Source organism: Ipomoea triloba, chromosome 12 (genome assembly GCF_003576645.1).
Source record: "Ipomoea triloba cultivar NCNSP0323 chromosome 12, ASM357664v1".
Taxonomy (NCBI): domain Eukaryota; kingdom Viridiplantae; phylum Streptophyta; class Magnoliopsida; order Solanales; family Convolvulaceae; genus Ipomoea; species Ipomoea triloba.
The window spans coordinates 5151060-5171211 of NC_044927.1; the positions used below are offsets into that span (position 1 = coordinate 5151060).

Below are 20152 nucleotides of genomic sequence, written 5' to 3' on the forward strand. Positions count from 1 at the left end.
AGGAAGAAGAAAGATGAACCCAAGCTAACTGATACTAGATGAGAACTGTAAATTGTATTGACAGAATTTGATTACAAGAGTACATGCATATGAATATATATACAAGAAAAATCTTAGGAAAAATAGGATAGGGAGACTAGGATAAATAGGCTGACTCAAATGCATAGAGTCCTAATAGTTACAAATATTTTTAGTTCAATGATCTTATGATAGTTACAATTTTCATTTAAAATAAACATTACTTTGCCCATTTTCTGCTCCACCATACGTTTCTTTTCCAAAAAATAAAATGCAAAAAAAAAAAAAAATCCAAACAAAATTCCAAATAAAAAGGTAATAACATAGTGCTAGGCTGGCTTTCATTTTGTTTCGTGAATATTCAAGATATTGCTTTTGATGTTAATTTTACACACTACGAAAGTAATCAGTATCACAGCGTACTCCATATAATTTTCTGAAAAGTTAAACATTGTAATTCACAACTTTCATAGTAACTTTCACTTGACCAAGGTCAGTAAAATTTAACATTTTTCTTTTTTACAAAAAAAGAATGCGAAGTAGTAAGATATTAACAAGGGAAGAGCAAAAATGAAGGCTCTACACGAATTTTTCTCTGCACGAAGCTAATCCTGCTTAATTTCTCATGACACCACACTAGTTGATCTGTTGTCAGCCTAGACATGTTAAGGACCCTACAAACTAATTTCATATCTACTTGAGAGAAGAAGTATAGAACATGATCTGAATCTTCGTCTCGACATCTTCTCAACCTCCTCAATATGCACTGCTCACTTCTCAATATGTTTTTCAGCGCATTCTCCTTCTGCAACTGCGGTCAGGACAAAGATAAATGAACTGTGAATAAACTAGCCAATAGGAATACCATGACATTATAATTGGAAATTGTTGGATGGAGGCCGGTGAAAGGTCAAGTCTAACATTAGGTGGTTAAGGAAGTATTGGGCAGAGGTCGGTGCAGGGCCAAATCCAGCCTCACATGACTAAAGGGATTGTTGGGTAGATGCTTGAAGGGTCAAGTCTAACACCCTACATATCACGCTTGATCTAACAAGTGATATCACAGTTAGGTCAAGAGTTAAGGCTGGCAAGTGTTGGGAAGGGGAACTGTTGGGCGAAAGCCGATGAAGAACCAAATGGTTAATTGTTTGCCAGAGACCGGTGCAGGATCAAATCCAACGACACATGGCTAAAGAAATTATTGGGTAGATGTCTGAAGGGTCAAGTCTAACACCCAACATATCGCGCTTGATTTAACAAGCTAGTGATATCAAAGTTAGCTCAAGGGCTAAGGCTGGCAGGTGTTGGGAAGGGGAACTGTTGGGCGAAAGCCAGTGAAAAACCAAGTACAACACCATATGACTAATTGTTGGGCGGAGGTCGATGAAGGGCCAAGCCTAATACCCTGTCTCTCGAAAATAATTTTTGCTCATAATGATAAGAGTTTGATCACGACAAAAATTCCATTTCTTAATTACCTTTCGAAGACTCTTCATCACGTCCATAAACAGCTCAAGATCTTCTGCATTTTGAACATCTGGATGCACTCCCTTCTGACCCTTCATTGTCGTGATAGCAGAATCCTTATCGGCTTTAACAAAATGCCAAAAAACCCTAATAGATTCTTCAAGCGTCTCCACTATCATCTCAATTGTAATGCCATTGTCACCACTTTCTTCATATCTTCTGCTACTCTTCTTTCTGTCCTTTATGCTGTCCTCTGCACACAAACCAAATTTTCGCACTTCAAATCCTATCTCTATTCTTTGGTTCAAAGAAACTGAAAAAGATATATATCTATTTCCCTATCTAATTTACATCTACCTCTTATAACAGGAACTTGTAGAAGATTTCGAGCATCACATCGTCTGTTGATATAATGTTGAACCCTGGTGCCTTGAAAAGGTTCATCTTCTATAAATCGCTGTATGAGCACTTGAAATTGTTGAAACTCTCCAGCAACTTCATTGTATTGATGGACTCCACGTGGGTCAGAATCCCACAGGTCCAGGGCCTTCCCATATTGCCAATTTAGGAACTCCCATGAAAGGCACATCTGTCCAACATATACCACTTCCAAATCACTCTGCAATTCTTTTATAAACTTTTTCATTGGATCAGCCCTGTGGCTCTTTTGTTTGAGTAGCCAAAGGTTTTGTGACAGGAGAGATTTGAACGTTGGACGAGGAGATTTGTGGCTTGAGAGTAACTGAAGTGGATCTTTCTGCAGAAGACCTGTTAATGTTTACATTAATAAAGTGGGTCAAGAATTATAATTATAATAATACTAATAAATAAAGGCAAAAACTTGTGTATCCGTGAGTTAAATATAAAATTATAATACTTATATTGAAAGATGTAATACTAATCAAAGAATAAAGTGTTTGTTACTTATAAGAGAAATTGTACTTCTTCTATCCTATTTTACCTGTCATGTTGAGTGTTTACTATTCACTGGTCAAACTAACTATTTTTTTTTTGCTTATTTTCTCTTAATTATTTTTAATTATGTCTTGTTAAACGAACTAGGCACATTAAATGGGACAAAGGAATAATACTTTTGAAGAAAAAATATAATATTTTACATTTTTAATAGTATTATATTTTTCATCAAAAATATAACACTTTCTCTTATAAATAAAAAACATTTTATTCCTGATTATTATTACATTTTCAGTTACTATTATTATATTTTTTAGTATAAGTATTGCATTTTCATCTAAACCCAACCCATAAGACAGTCTGACGAGGGGACTCATAAATAAATATATGAAGGTATCAAGATTTTATTGTTAAAAGAGGTAATATACATCACTATACTCTTCTCACATACATGTGTAGGTAAAGTTAACCTTCTTTTACTTTTGCCAATTGATTTTGTTATAACATGTTCCACTTAGTCTAATGGTTTGTTTGGTAGGATGAAATTGCAATTCCCTTCAATTATGAAATTACAATTTCTAAAATTTCTCAAAATTGCAATTCCATAGGTTGTGAAATTGGAATGTCACACTAAATTATGATTTTGTCCTTATTATTTAAATTATTATTATTAAACAAGGACATTTTAGTCTTTATTTACTTTTTGCCTTTTAATTTATAACAATTTTATTCTTGTCTACCAAATAATAAAATTTGAATTCTCACCTTATTCTTTTCCCATAAAATTACAATACATTTCCCCTTTAATTCCCTTCTTCCCACTAAACGTCCAATAAGTGATCAAATTTCATGTTAGATGGATAATCTCGAGCCCAACCACTTACAGGGCGTTTGGTTAGGAGGAGGGAATTATGTGGGAAAAGAATTGTAATTCGATGGAATTGCAATTCAATGAATAAAGTAGGAATTAAAATTACAGTGTTTGGTATGCAGGAATAAGAGTACATGAAATTGAAAGGTAAGAAACGACAAAATGACTAAAATGCCCTTATGTTGTAATAATAATAATAATAATTCATTCAATAATAATAATAATAATAAGTATAATAATAATAATGATTCTTTAAAAAAGAAGAATAATAATAATAATTATAATAATATTTTTAAATTATAAAAAATAGACAAAGGGTATGGAAGGAGGGACAAAATTGTCTTTACATCAACACAATTGCCCCTCCTCTACACCGAATTGCAATTCATCATTTGGAGGAAATTGCAATTCCCTCCAACCAAACAGTGTAGTTTGGGAATTCACTGAATTGCAATTCAATGAATTGTAATTCATCCCAAACTACACTCAACCAAACAAGCCATTAGATCTTATGGACATCTCCTTAGCTTTTGAATTATTAAAAGCTTAGATGCTTAATCATTCCTCTAACTTCACTCAATTACTAATTGATTCAGACCAGCTGTAGCAGAATATGATGATAACTGTGGAGAATATCTTTAATGCACCTACTTGGAATAGCAGAAAAGAATGATTAAAGTGATAATTATGCAGAGAGAGATTTGAAATGAAAGGGGTGCAATCAAACTACAAAATGGTATCACTTACCTATTGCATACATCTTCTGATACGTCAAGATATCAAATTTGCGCATCCTCTCTCTGTAACTCCTGTAGAACTTGTGAAGCTCACCCATGCAATCTCCACGTTGGAACCTTTCATCAATCTTCCATGGCTTCAAGTCTTCCATTTTCGAAGATTCGGATTCTTCGAAGATAGTAGGCAGAAGGCCAGTGTCTCTGACCTTTCTAAGTTCCATCTGTAACTGCTCAATTAATTCTTGATGTTCCCACAAGGACTCCAATTTGTTTGCTTCCCCAGAATCCAAAGCAGCTTCATTATTGGACTGTTTTGAGCCATTATTCATTAGTTCATCTTCTTCTTCATCTTCTTCATTCTCTGATAAAAACTGGGATGCCAATATCTCCAGGTTATCTAGATGATCTTGTTCTAATTTCCCAACATGGTCTTCCAGTTCTACATAAGTATCAACTTGATTGAAAGCAGCAGCCATAATCTGGGCTTGTTTTTCCTCAGAATGATGCACTTCTAAGTCGAATTCTCCCACAAAATCCTGATCCGACGAGAAGCCATCATCGCTATAGTAATCGACAAGGCGGCTTATAAGACCATGCATGTGCTCAAAGCCAATCGAGACCGAATCAGAATCTGTAACTAATGACTCTTTCTCGGACAATTCGAAATCAGCCTGAGTTTGGTTCTCTGCTGCTTTACCTAATTCCCATGAGAGCATTGTTCCCTCATCCTCCTTTGTGCCTAAATTCTCCATTTCTTTGTTATGAACATCATCTCCTTCTTCACAATCAGACTGCTCCAAATTCTTATCTAATGCAACTGTGCTTTGATTTTCTAAGATGGTTTCAGAATCTACCACGGCAATATTAATGTTATGAACCTCTGGCTCTGGTTCCCCACTAAAACCCTTACTTTGAGACAGGAATTCATAATTAGTACAGCTTGAAGAAGTTAGCAATACCTCAGAATCAACCAACTCACGGAGCTCATCTTTTTCCTTGCGATTAATGAATTCGTCATAGGAGGGGAATCTAAATTCGAGACACGCCTCATTCTCTGAATCTGAAAATCCAATAGAGCTATTAAATTCTTCACAATTGTTCTCTGATTCGGCCACTGATCCCCCAGAATTGGACTCTTCAGAAACAGAATCCGCGAAATCAAACCTTTTGTCCAAAGAACCGCCGCCTCTTCTTAATCTGTAAAACTCAAAAAACAAAACGATCATTGGTCTGAACAAGTAAGGCTTTCATCAATGGAGAACTCAAAAATCAAATTGGAGATACCTGAAGACGAATGAAGTGATGAAACTCAACAACAGAGCAAGCAAGTAGGAAGGAACAGAGAGGAAGAAGGCGCCCAGCAGGTGTTTGTAGAAAAGCAAAGTAGTAGAACCCATGTTCAGAGTAGTGCGCGAGAAGGTGGAAGTGGAAAAGCCATGGGTTTGGTTTAATCCATTGATAAGTGAAGTGAGTTAAAAGCAAGAAATGCTGGGCGTGAAGAAATTAAAGCAGAGGAGTTGAAGAAAAACTCATGGCTGGTTTGAATATATGAAATCAAACCAATGAATGGACTAAACACCGGTAAACAAGAATCGTAATCCACTCACGTCAAAAACAACAAGATTTGCAGAGAATTCTGAGTCAGAAGGAAGTTGAAATCTGACCCAAATGGAGAGTTACACATCAGCGACCATCCCATTGCTGCCTGCCCCTACTGGGACTATTTTTGGTTGCTTCAAATGGAACCTATTGGTAAAAGGTTTTGGAGCGCAGAGAGAGAGAGAGAGGGTGCAGCCTGCAGAATCAACAGATAATGATGAAAATGGAGACCTTTTTGGGATTGCAAAAATTTTGGTGTACCTGTGGGAAAATAGAAAAATCCCAGTGTGAAGCTTCAGTATTTGTCCACTCCGCGTCGATTTTGATGTTATTATGCTAAAAAACAAAAATCGTATACTCCGCAAGTCATGTAGTGACGCTACTGTGAATTCCCCAAATAATACCACCTCCACTTTGCATGATTAACCTAGATTAAGCATTCCCAATAGTAGAATTTTAAATAATTTTTATAGATTGTAATGCTTACGTGGAGAAGAGATGAAGAGAAGTGAGAAAATATTGGGTCGTTGTAAGAGAACCATTTTCGAAAGCCACTCAAAAAAAAGCAACAGCCTCCTCGAGTGCCAGAGGTGTCAAGTCAGGCGCGTGCACACTAGGCGTTTTAACATAGCTTTTTTTTTCTTTTTTTAAATGATTTTTCTTGTTTTTTTTTTTTCCTATTTCCTTCTGTCCTACTTGTCATCTTAAAATTTGTGCAAAAACAAAACTATTAGGGATGTTCTAAAACAATATCATACGGAGTACTCTGTCTTATATTAAATTGTTAAAAATTGTAATCAGTGTATCATATTTAATAATATTTATCATGTATTATGCACATAATATTTTTTTATTTAATAAATCTAAATTTTTTGTTTTAATAAATCTAAATTTTAATGTACATAAACATTGAACATTTACATTCACTTTGTAATGTATATAAACATTACACTAAAGTAATAACTTTATTACTTACTCATTTATTTAATTGTTAATATATATATATATATATATATATATATATATATATATATATATATATATATATATATATATATATATATATATATATATATATATATATATATATATATATATATATATATATATATATATATATATATATATATATATATATATATATCCAGAAAATTGAAAAGTGAGTTAATTGCTTCTTCTTCCTTTTTGTTGAAATGGCTTAATTGTTTTATTTTTTCGAAATCAAATTTGGGGATTATTCGAGTTAGATGGCTTAATTGCTTGTTCCCAAATAGTATGATGGCTTATTTGTAGTTTATCCCTAAAATTTTTGCAAATCTAAAATAATAGAAATGGTTTAAATAGTACTTGCCCAAAACAAATTTATGTACATTTATTACTGAAATGGTCCATCGACTATTGCGAAATTACCAATTTGGTCATCGATAATTTTTCGTGTCCAATTAAGTCCATCAACTTTGAAAATTTTAACCAATTTGGTCATTTGTTTATTTTGTCATTAAACATCCGTTAAAATCGGGACCAAATTGATAATTTTGCTGTAATTAAGGGACCTACTTGATAATTTTGCTATAATCATGACCAAATTGATAATTTTTCTATAGTCAAGGGACCATTTAGTGAAAATTTAATTACCAATTTGGTCCCTTGATTAACTTACATTTGTGGATCTTGAACAAATTTAATGTTATTGGATGAATGTCTAACACTTAAATATGATGTTATTAAAATAATTTAAACCTATATATTTAAAAATGATGTCAAATCCCTAAATTTATCAATTTGAAAGAGTTAATTCAATTTTTTTCCCTAAATTTATAGGTGGCATTTCACTTTTAGTCTCTTTTTTTTTTTTTTTTTTTTCAGAACATCCTCTTTGGTTCTAATATTATTGTGACATTATCATTTTTGGTTTGTTATCAACAAAATCGTTTAAATTCCCTTAAATATAAGGACATTTCGGTCTTCAAATAGATATACTTTCAAAAAAAAAAAAAAGTAAACATAAAAAGATAGTAGATCAACCCACTTTGTAAAAAAAAAATAGTATTAAAATGATGACATTGTATTTAACGTCATTTCAACAGCTTTGTTGACAGATGACAAAAAATAGACATGCCACAATAATACAAGAGACCAAAAATAAATATTTTAATAAAAAGGACTACAAATGGACTACCACCTATAAGTTTAGGACAAAATATGTACTTTTTTTTTTTTTTGAAATCGACAAAATATGTACTTAACTCAATTTAAAATGAAAAAAAAAAAGATAATAGAACTAGAAATAAAATTTCAATAAATTAGTTAAAAGCTTATCTTAGATACTTGAACTACAAAATTAAATATGCTATGAACTTACACTCATAAAGCCGTCAAAACGAGTTTAGGCTACCGGGCTAGCTCACCCCGCATTGCCAAAAAGGTAGGGAGGGCTCTTATTTTTTTGTGCCCGTATTATAACAGGCATTTTAGTCCACCCCGCCTAACGCGCGAGGCTGGTTGGCGTGCTAGCTCGCTTATTTTAAAAAATAATAATAATAAGTTTAGCCAAATGAGCCAATCAACCCTTAATCTAGTTGTTATGCCATGGACTCGGGTTTATGTTCACAATTTCATAACTTCATGTTTATAATATTATAACTCCATGTTCATAATTTCATTACTCCATGTTCACAGTTTCATAATTTCATGTTCATAATCTCATAATTTCGTGTTCACAATTTCATATCTATATGTTCACAATTTTATAACTATATCATAATTTCTTAACTCTATGTTCAACAGTATCAAAATTCTATGTTCAACAGTATAACACAATTTTTGAATCTATATAACAAAATTGTGAATATAGAGTTCAAAAATTCTAAATATTTAGTAATGTAATTTTGCATATTGAAATCTAAAATTGTGAATAAAAAGTTCTAAAATTGTGAATATAGAATTGAAAAAAGTGTCAAATAGGCCACTGAACTTCTCGCTTTTGTGCAATTAGACCATTGAACTTAAAAAGTGTGCAATTCAACCATCAAACAAGTAAAATATGTGCAATTAGGACATTTTTCTAAAAAATTTTAATTCAATTTGAGTTAAAAACATTTCAATATTGACTCCCAACTAATATGGTAGAAGAAAATGCCACTCTTAATACATATATGTTAGTAATATAATCGGATTTTACTAGAAATTTTTTGTAAAAATGGTCCAATTGCACAAATTTTACTTGTTTGATGGTTGAATTGCACACTTTTTAAGTTTAATGGCCCAATTGCACAAAAGTGATAAGTTCAGTGGCCTATTTAACACTTTTTCCTATACAATTTTAAATTTGTGAACATACGCCCGGGTCAAGGTGAACCTGGTTGCATGGCATAATTTGCCCCCTTAATCCTTATTTCCCCAAATCGCACAGCCCGCAAGAGAGTAAAGACCAAAAGTCAATAACCTTATTTCCTCAATTCCTCAGCCAACGCAGCCTTAACTCCACTCCCTTCAGCGGCGTTCAGCCCTTCGGCCTTCACTGACGCAGCCACTCGCCTTGTCGCCCAGGAGTCCCAGCGACTCAGCGAGAGAGACCGAGGCGCCGCCCTGCGATGCAGCCACTCCGGTCTCCGGCAACCACTCCGTCTGCTCGCACTTCTAGCCGCAGGTAATTTATTCTCTTAACTTTAATTCAATTATTTTTTTTAATTACTGGCTTTTTTCCAGTGGTGTGATGATTGATGAACTAATTTGAATTATATGAATGATGATTTGTAAACTTTTTAAAATTAGGTATGTTAGGCCGTTTTTAATAGTTCGAGTTTTTTCTCAATTTTTTTTAAAGCACGTCATATGATTATTTTATACACATAATAATCATAGACACATAAAATTTTTATATACATAATAACTTTAGACACATCAATTGTTAACTGCAAATATATAATAAGTTAATTTCAAACAAACACATAACATTTTAACCACCATCAATAACATATTATATACATGTCGTTAACAATTTATAAAATTATCATGCTATGTGTTTTTAATTTGTTTACGGTTATGAAATATTTTAACTGCAACACCTAATTTTTGGACCAAGATTTTAATATTAACCCTATGTATAACAATTGGTTGTTGACTTCTTATTAGCGACTCTCCTCCGAGTCCGACTGTTTTCTCGGCCAACAGCCGGCGAGATGTTCATCGCAAGAAATTTCTTCACCACCAGGTACTCCCCTCTCTACCGCTGCTCACTATTTTCTCTATTTCCATTTTCAACCATCGACATTCCTGTTAATCACCTGGAGAACAAACCACCATCCGAGGAGCACACTGAAAACGATTGTCGTCACATCAGTGAATCCCATATCCTAAATCAGTTGTCCGAGCTTTTACCAATCCGTCACATCTCTTCAATTCGAAAATCCACTGCAGTGAGTTCGTCTGACGCACAAAAGCAATCGGAAATTGTGGCCCTTGATGGGTTTTTACCGCCCGAAGATAAGTTCCGAGGGGTTTTTCTTCAGAAACTCCGCGGGATATCTGCAATTGAGAGGGCATTAGCTTCTGTTGGTCTAGATCCAACACTCGATTTAGTAGCCAAAGTTGTGAATAGAGGAAATTTAGGAGGTGAGGCCATGGTTACGTTTTTCAGTTGGGCGATGAAGCAGAAAACTATAGCAAAAGACGCAAATACTTACAATGTGATTCTTAAAGCATTAGGAAGAAGGAAATTTTTCACACACATGATGGCATTGTTCGAAAACATGAGAGCCGAGGGGATCACTCCTACTTCGACTACAATTTTCATTGTTTTGGATAGTTTTATTCGAGCCCGCCAAGTCTCAAAAGCTATCCAATTGTATGGGAAACTAGAGGACTATGGTTTCAAATGCGATATCGAGGCTTTGAATGTCGTTTTGCAGTCTTTGTGCAGGAGATCACATGTGGGTGCTGCAAGTTCCTTGCTTGTTAAAATGAAAGAGAGAGTGGCCTTGGATGGTATGACCTATAGTATAGTCATTGGTGGGTGGGCAAGATTTGGTAGAGTTAATGAAATTGAGAAGGCTTTGAAAAATATGATAGAAGATGGTTTTGATCCAGATAACAAGACTTATAGTTATGTTCTTGAAGGTTTAGGACGGGCTGGTCAACTTCATGATGCAATTGAGATATTTGAAGGTCTAGACGAGAAAGGGCATATACAACATGCCGAGGTTTACAATTCAATGATTTCTAATTTTATCTCGGTGGGTCAGATTGATGAAGGTTTGAAGTATTACCGAAGGATGTTGAGTAACAACTGTGAGCCAAATGCGGAGACATATACAAGGCTGATATCTGCTTTTCTCAAGGCCAGAAGAGTGGCAGATACAATTGAAATGTTTGATGAAATGATAGGCAAACGTATAATTCCCAGTACCGGAACTGTAACCACTTTTCTTGAGCCTTTATGTAGCTATGGTCCGCCTCATGCTGCTTTGATGATTTATAAGAAAGCTAGAGAAGCTGGATGCGTGATATCACCGAGTGCCTTTAAGTTGTTGCTTATGAGGCTTTCTAGGTTTGGTAAATGTGGGATGCTATTAACAATCTGGAATGAGATGCAAGAAAGCGGCTATTCTTCCGATATGCAAGTTTATGAATATGTCATCAATGGACTTTGCAACATAGGGCAGCTTGAGAATGCTGTCCTTGTAATGGAGGAAGCATTGCAGAAGGGATTTTACCCGAGCAAGCTTATTTGTAGCAAACTGAGCAACAAACTGCTGGCGTCGAATAAAATAGAGACTGCTTATAAGCTTTTCCTGAAGATAAAAACTGCCCGTAGCAACCAAAATGCTCAAAGATACTGGCGTGCTAAAGGGTGGCATTTCTGATCTCTCATGGATGGCATTACCTTGTGACACTGTTTCCCAAATTACTAGACTGCAAATTCAGATTGATTGGTTTTCTTGAATTCAGACTCTCCATATTCCCTCAGGTGCAAGCTTGTTTCAGTGGTATTGTAATGAAGAGTCACTGACACTAAACTTTTTTTTAGATCAAGAATTATGTATGCCTGATTGTGATTGCCATTCTAAAGGATGGATCATAGAAAAGACAACTGAAGCTAGCAGTAAAGCCAGTATGCCACTATTTATGTTATCATATGGGCTTTCTGCATGTTATTGTGTGATCAAGAAATGATTCCATTCAGCTCCAAGGGACCCTTCTGCAAATACGGAAGTTATATCATCTTATGTGTATATGAGACAGGAAAATTCGCCCCGGCATAATTTTTGAAGCAGGGTGACTTGAATCGAGGCCCCTCCTATTAAATCGTGTAATGTAATGTATTACTGCATAGTATAGGCTCCCTGAAATAATGCAATTTTGGGAAGACAGAGTGTTGAGTACACTATTAGTGTGTCTTTAAAAAATTGTTTTTAATGTAAATTACTGCATAGTATAGGCTCCTCAAAGTACTATTAGTGTGTTTTTTAAAAAATTGTGTTTAATGTAAATTACTGCATAGTATAGGCTCCTCAAATTATGCAGTTTTGGGAAGGCACTGTTGAGTACTATAAGTGTTTATAAAAATTTTGTCACTGTCTGACTGGGGAAAATTTGTTGTCAAGAATGGGATTTGAACCCATGCCCTTTCGGACCAGTACCTGAAACTGGCGCCTTAGACCAACTCGGCCATCTTGACTTGTGAATATCAGAGGAAAAATGAGAGTCATATCACATATCCCACACAAAAACATTTCTAAAATCTAATACTTAATTAGAGGTGTAACCAAATTAAAACCTAGAATGTTTAAAATTTTAAAACTCAATTTGAAGTTATGGGAAATAAAGATCATTAAAGTTTAGTTTATCAATTCATTATAAAAGTCTATTCTAGAGATAGAAGAGAACAAACTAAATTTATCCTAAACACATGAGACATGACTAAAATTTCTAGCGCTAGTCTAGCAAAAGCCTTAGTACAATAGCAATGAATGCGGAGTAGTGCATATCAACGTTTATCATTTATATTTGGTTACATTTTTCATTCATATTGGTTGGAGCTAGGAGAAAAGGTTTAAAAAAAAAAAAAAAAAAAGTGACCCAACTGTATAAATAGAGGGTTTGTGCACCAACTAACATATTAGATTTTTATTTTTTATACCATAACTTTTGAAAAATTGTGGTTAAGGGAATGCTTATAAAATTCAAATCTCCTAATATCTACATCTACAATCTTAAAAAGAGCCAATAAAGTTAGAAAAAAAAAAAAAAAAAAACAAAAACAAGGGCCCCCCACACCCCGACAAAGCATCAAACCGAATCGCTAGTGAAACTCAATCCATGGTCAATTCTCCCAAACTTCACCCCTGTAACCAATTGAGCTGCACATGCGGACATTACACAAAATCTTCTTAATTATCTCGTCATTGCCCCTCCTCCTTTTATACCCTGTCTAGGGACATCCCAACTCCAATGCTCCCGAGTGCGGTGGTCTGAGTAGTTAGCCGAAATGTGAACTGATCGACCACTTATGACCGATCACTCGAGCGCTAGTATCACCCCTACAACCACAATTGACCTTACTTTTAAAATTTTGTTATTCCATCACTTAATAAATATGGCTAACATATAATTTAATCATTCAATTATAAGAGTACGTTTACAAGAGAGGAGATAAATTACATGTTGGGGCAAGAAACTTAAATAATAAATTTAAATGCCATGCTAGCCATCTTTATTAAATGGTGAAATGACAAAAATTTAAACAGATGATTAATTGTGACAAGCAAATAAAATTCAAGGATGCAATGAGACAAAAGTAAAATAATAGGACTAAATATGACAATGTCACGATAATCAATGACTAAAAGATGAAATACGCTCATTTTTTAGATTAAAGATTCATAATGCAGATGTTAGAGTTGCAATCAATTAAAATTTCTTGCAATAAAAAGAATTTTGATAAAATTTATTATCCAAGAATATAGGATGAAATAACAATTAGCCATGTATTAGGAACGAAAAGAACAACATAGGAAAAAGTTTAAAGAAAAAATAATAATAATTATCTAAAAAAATTAAGGATAAAAATTACAAATTACTCAAATGTTTATGATCACTTTTCTTATTCACAAAATTCAAAATTTCTTGTCTCAAGTCCCCACTCTCCAAAGGACCTTGTGGTCCAGTGGCATCAAACCCTTCCCTTTATACGGAAGGTGGTGGGTAGGTTAAGAAAGTAGTTATGAACAGATACTGCATTGTAATAGAGTTAGTAGTATTCCCAAAAAAAAAAAAAAAAGAGTCCCCACACCCCCACATCCCTTTCATATTCACCATCGTATTTTTCTAACAATTGTAAGTGTGTAGGTATTTGCTACATTTGACATGTTCTTGTCAAAAAAATCATTGCATCTTGGTTGCCCGACTAAACTTCTTTCTCAAATTAGGCCCGGTTTGATAAATGGTTGTTAGCTGATTGAGTTAGAAGGTATGATTAATTGATAGCATTAGCTAATTGTAGAAAATTGTTTGGTAAATTAGCTATTAGCTGATAGCTGTTTGGTATAATTTCTTTTTAAAAAAAATTAATTGAAAAAGTTGCTTTAAGTAGCCTTTTGAATTTTTGTATTTTGGAGTTACAAAAAACTTATTAACCAAACACTTGATTTTTTTACCAAGTTAAACAACTAATATTAGTCAAATAAGTCAAAATTAGCTAATAGATTATTTATCAAACGTTTCCTAAATGTTGAAACATGAACATCTATCATATCTTGCAAGCATGGATTCGAAGAAATTAAAGATTGAAGGCTGGCCATCATATCAAAGGCAGTAAAATGAATAAAATGAAACATGACAGATAATTTGCCCAAATTCATTCAATTCATATATGGATTGGATGCAAACAAAGGAGTAATATAAAACTGTACAATAGATATGAATAGAAAAGGCCAGATTTGCAGTACATACAGGGCGGGTTCTAAGAGTATGTATGTATAGACAAATTAAGCTAGAAATTAAAGCAAAACTATGTATATATATGTCAGTAGGTAGGAGAATCCCAGGAAAAACTAGACTGCTTCCATGGTTCAGATGCCAAGCTGAAAGGAAAGCCCATTGCTCTGATATTCCCTAATCCCACTACCTCATCATCATCTTCAATGTGTTGAGATTGCTCAAAGTGATCTGAAGTAGCAGTGTTATTGAGAGGAGAGAATAAGGTAGGTGGTGTGACGTCGAAAAGCACCGAAGCCGCCTGAGATAATGATGATGATGATGATGGAGCCATGAAGTTGCTGCAGCTGGGAAGCTCAGGGCTAGGAGTAGAACTAGGACTACTAGGACTATGATGATTTGAGAAAAGAGATGATGATGATGGCTTATAAGTGGGAATAATATTGTTGAGAGGAGGAGCAGAGAAATGCTGTAACTCATTGTTAGTGGATAGCTGGAGAGGTGTAATGGAAGAGGAAGAAGACATAATGTTTTCTGAACCAAACTGATTGAATAATGCCTCTGGAGGAGGAGCTTCAGATAGTATGTTATTCACCCATGGATGCGCAAAATTAGCTCTATTCGCCATGGAACTGGTTTTTTTGAAAATCCTGCAGATTGCCCAAGAATCCTGCACCCCCAACAAGTAACATACACTTTCTATTAGAATCTGGCTTCAACTCAACAATCCTCTAGCCACCTGGTGCTGGACTTGGCCCTTGCTGACCTCTACCCAACAATTTCTGGCTCTTATAGACCGTCAGCACATTTTCGAGAGCCAAAGTGTTACTTGACCTTTTATCAGCCTCCGCCCAACAGTTCTTTAATCACATGGTGCTGGACTTGGTCCTTATTGACCTCTGCCCAACAATTCCTGACTCTTATAGACCATCGTCACTTTTCCAGAGTCAAGGTGCTGGACTTGACCAATTATTAGCTTTCGCCCACCCTAGTCACATGGTGTTGGACTTGGCCTTTGACGGCCTCTGCCTGACAATTTCAATAATATTCACTACAAAATTAAAGAATATATAGATACATACGTTGGGTGGAAAGTTGTTATGCCCCGAGAACTTGTTTGTTGGTGGTGGTGGTGGGGCGGGGGTTGTAGGAAGGCGAAACTCGTGCATCATCCAATCAGTCTTTAGGCCCTTAGCGGCTCTACCCCTGTAGAACACTAAAGACTTCTTCAAACCAATGCATTTGGTACCTTCTGAAGAGTAAATTGGCCTATCAGTTCCAGTAGCTTTCCAAAAACCAGCTCCGGTGACACGGTTGGGCCGGGCACTGTTTCTGTATTTCCGGTCCCGAGGGCAGTAGAAATACCACTCCTTCTCCCCAGTTGTAGCCAGCTCTGGTGTGGGCATAATAAGCATATAATAATATAAATAAACAGAGAGAATTGAATTGAATGTATGTATATATAACTTACTAGGGAGGTCCCATGGATCGTATTTGTAAATATCGACTTGCTTAATGAGCTCAATGGGAAGAGGTCTTTGTTGAATCTTTCTTTTGAGATAGAATCCAACCAGCTCCTCATCAGTAGGGTGAAAACGAAAACCAGGCAGCATAACATCGTCAATAATTTTGTCGTCCATAATTGATCCCATCCTATGAGCTGATCGAGACCTGAGGACTTAGCTTGCCGGCCTGGCCTGTCAATGAATTGAAGATCAAATACAGAAGATATAAATAATATTTACAGATTGAGGTGAGCTTAAAAACTGGAGTCAATCTAGAGCCTGGTGTTGAAGGTAATTAAGGGGTTTGATTTGTTAAAGCCAAATTTATGATCTCGGAGCGACCCTAAAGTGAGTTATATGGAGATGTGTTTTTTCACACCTCCCATGTTGTACGTTCTATTGTTTGCTTCTCCTTCCTTATATTTTGAAGCAAGCAAGGCTAAACGACAAACCAATTGTCTATGCTCCCATCAATCCAGGCCATTAATAAATTTTATTTCCATTCTGATCTGGTGGTGGTGATCCTCTGATCTGCATCCCTATCATATATATTTTACCCTTTTTTTGTATTGGATCTACAAATCACAGTTTCTATTCCTTCATACTTTCTCGCACGTACATCGGTACATATGCAGTACACGTCACCTGTCCTGTCAGACTGCATATATATACAAAAGAAAATACTATGTCACTATGTGAGTACTCTTTAACTTCACTCTCACACATAAAATCTTAGATGTAGACATTTCCATTATGACTTATATGAACAAAAAATAACTTATCAAAATCTGTCACATCAGGAAATAAAATTGGGAGTACATGTAACATTATTCATGCACAAAATTCCATCTCCTACTCTTAGTATTGTAAATTAGGAGATGGTTTATGTGTAATTCTTGACCATATTTTCACACCGGAGCTAAGAAAGTCTTTTTTTTTTTTTTTAAAGATATATGACTCTTGTTTTGCGACTGTTACGTGGTTTTGTCTTTAGTTTTATAAATTTTGCATATATGCATGTGGCCAAAGTTTCTTTCTTAATTGTCTGCGCACACCTCCTCCCTTATCCAAGCTTAGCTTCCCATTTAGTATTATATAATAATTATAATTATTGTTCCAACTTATTGAGCATATAATATATAAACATAACTGTGTAATCTAACTATTAACTTAGATTTTTAGTTGAGATAAAGGCAAATGTTTCAATTTGATAACAAAGTCAACCACATGCTAAAGGTCATGAGTCCGCACACGTGAAATGACGTGTTGAGCATATAATATATAAACATAAATGTGTAATCCAATTATGAGCTTAGGCTTTTAGATCTTAATTAAGTAGTCTTTATTATTGATTTTATTTTTGTGTAACTCTAAATTCATATTAAAATTTTGTTCATTTTTTAATCTCTTGACGGCCGTAGTAAAACAGAGCAAGCTAGTGTTGGAGGGGAGGATCAGAACTGTAGTAGGTATCCTAACCCTCCAAATAAGGGTTAATGCCTAAATTAGTAAATTGTATATATGAGTATACAAGATGACAACAGCTAGGAGTAGTATAAGTGATTATATTATTTCTCTTTTTTTTTTTTTTGATAATAATCTCTCGAGACTAATTCATTGAATCATAAGCGGAAACGTTTACAAGAAAGATTAATGGAATGGACAAACATTCCTTACAGTCAGACATAGAAACAAATTTCCTAACAATGTTATCGAAAACTTGAATCGTAGACTGTTTCACAAATTTAAAGCTGAAGTCGACAGGAGCACTCCAAGCTTAGGAGTTTTAATTTGTCCTACAATAAAGTTCGTTATGCCCATCAAATAATATTTACATCATTGTATTGGTTTAGGTTGGAAATTGATGCATTGAGAGTGGAATGCAATGTTAGGCAAACAGATAGAATTAAGCAGTATTAAGCTATGTGCACACCAATAGAAGTGTATGGTAAAAATAAAATGGGGCAGTATATAGTTCACCCAACTGTAAGAGACAGGCAGTTCAACCACTACAGTCCACGGCTTGACTACTAGTTTACTCTTCAACTCTTCATTAATAAATATAATAATATTTTGGAGTTAATAATTTAAGTAAATAGGTACATGTGGAATAATTTAAAACCATCTCCTAAGATATTCCATTATACGGAGTATTATTTTTGTCAAGCACGGTGTTTTGATTATGGATACTATTAAGGACATATTTATCTCTTTTGTTAGACGTACTGTCAATAAAGTAGCCCATGAGCTCGCGAGAGCTGCTGGCTTGCAAACTTTTGGAGGGAAAATGGACTTTTGATCCTTCGTCTTTTATTTGTAATCTTTTGAGTTTTGAGTAGTAGTTATGTGTTTGTTTTCTTTCAAAAAAAAAAAAAGAAATCATCTCACAACACGGTAATAATTTTTTTTTAAATTTAAAATAATATATGTAACTCCACAACACCATATATTATTTAGGTTTTTGATATACATATTTAAAATACAAAATAAATGATTTACTATATAAATTTCGGAGAAGATTTACAATTAGTTTAGTTGGTAGGTTAGGTTAATATTTGATGGGTAAATATATATAATCTTGGATGAGTGAAAGGCATCCGAGTTTACTAAGCATGCATGTCTGCTATATGGAGAGCAAATATAAAAACCGGAATTGAAGTTATTAGGAAGTGAATTTCCCAAGAATTAGGTCTTCCGATCCTTAATTTGAAACATAGGTCATGGCCGGGTCTGCAAACCAAGTTGAAGAATGGGTCAAATACTTCTATTCAAAGCTATCTTATCTCTATATCTGTGTAAACACTAATGTTATATGTGAAGCAGATTTTGCAAATCCACTTTGTAAGCGACTCATAATAATTGATTATTTTCCCAAGAAAGTGCGCTTTAACGCAGCTCATCAACAACTTATATTATTTTTCGAATACCTACATGTCATCATTAGGTATGTAAGAATGCACTACAATGTATTCAGAAATGTACTAGGGTGTGGTGCATTTGTGCATTTTACTCTTATGCATTTCTAAACACGTTGTGGTACATTTATGCATACCTAATGGTGCATAAGTGCACATCCTAAGGTTGTACATTTGTGCATTTATTACCAGTGTAGCACTCGTCAAAAGGGGATCATTTAACATATTTATTACTATGAATCGATTAAGGAATGCATGTATTGAGGATGCTAGACGATGGCTGGGAAGGAGTGGAGGATTACTATTCGTGTGATCTATTGTGAACCAAACAAGGTTGTTGATGCTCTTGCAGCAACGGGAACCAAGCAACATGCTGAGTGGGTGACTTTTGGTACCAGCTTACTAGGCAGCGAGAAAGCCTACTTAAATGATTTGGCGCGTGTTATGTTCGCAGAGTGAAGGAGAGAGACTAGTTCCTTGTTTCCTCCCCGGTTTCCCCCCCCCCCCCTCCCCCCGCCTTAAAAAAAACATATTTATTACTGCAGATACTACTCATTTTTCTATTGTAAACATGCTCTTTCCTCCCAATATAAATGGAAATATTACAACTATAATTAATTAATCATATCATAATTATTATCAATTATAAATATTATCATAATTATTAATTTTACCATTTCTTTCATTTTCAAAAACACTTAATGGTTAATGCATGACAATATTTTTCAATACAATAAAAATTTTATTTGTTATTATGTTTTTTAAAATTTATTTCATGATTTTAACATTGAACATTAATATTAGACACTTATTTTCACACAAAAACTAATTATTGTATCACCATGTTACAGTTGATCCTTTCAAGCTTTTTTTTGAAAGAATTTTCTTAATTCGGAATATAAGTAAACAATTTTACCATTTAGATATGGACAGTATGAACCCAGAATCAAATTCTTATTTAATTATTATGTTCTCCACTCTCTTCTAATCCGAATACATGAAGGAATAAATTATACATATGGTGTGAAGGTAGGAGTCTAATACTAGTCATTCTGTAATTATTATTATTTTTAAAAAAAAAAAAAAACTATTAATGTAACAAGTCTGAGAGTGACATCCATGTTTTATATTATATGTTTGATAGTAATTTTGTAGTGACCCTGCTTGGACATCATTTACATATAATGT

The 20152-nt window shown here is 34.4% G+C and overlaps 3 protein-coding genes and 1 non-coding gene across 4 annotated transcripts; 1 reads left to right on the forward strand and 3 right to left on the reverse strand.

Annotated features, from left to right (window-relative positions):
• Positions 1-450: 450 nt before the first annotated feature.
• On the reverse strand, positions 451-5848 carry LOC115998054. Its single transcript, XM_031237512.1, has 5 exons — positions 5293-5848; positions 4019-5205; positions 1843-2253; positions 1497-1738; positions 451-829 (listed from the first exon to the last, which is right to left on the reverse strand). Exons 1-5 carry the CDS (start codon positions 5403-5405, stop codon positions 569-571), a joined length of 2214 nt encoding a protein of 737 aa, XP_031093372.1. The 5' UTR covers positions 5406-5848; the 3' UTR covers positions 451-568.
• Positions 5849-9037: 3189 nt separating this feature from the next.
• LOC115998030 (putative pentatricopeptide repeat-containing protein At5g43820) lies at positions 9038-12145 on the forward strand. Its single transcript, XM_031237477.1, has 2 exons — positions 9038-9256; positions 9742-12145. Exon 2 carries the CDS (start codon positions 9789-9791, stop codon positions 11469-11471), a length of 1683 nt encoding a protein of 560 aa, XP_031093337.1. The 5' UTR covers positions 9038-9256; positions 9742-9788; the 3' UTR covers positions 11472-12145.
• Positions 12146-12205: 60 nt separating this feature from the next.
• Positions 12206-12286, reverse strand: TRNAL-CAG. Its single transcript has one exon. It is a non-coding gene; the product is annotated as a tRNA-Leu (tRNA).
• A 2176-nt stretch (positions 12287-14462) lies between these two features.
• Positions 14463-16422, reverse strand: LOC116000173 (protein FEZ-like). The gene is made up of 3 exons (XM_031240207.1): positions 16016-16422; positions 15627-15937; positions 14463-15214 (listed from the first exon to the last, which is right to left on the reverse strand). Exons 1-3 carry the CDS (start codon positions 16194-16196, stop codon positions 14633-14635), a joined length of 1074 nt encoding a protein of 357 aa, XP_031096067.1. The 5' UTR covers positions 16197-16422; the 3' UTR covers positions 14463-14632.
• Positions 16423-20152: the final 3730 nt, after the last annotated feature.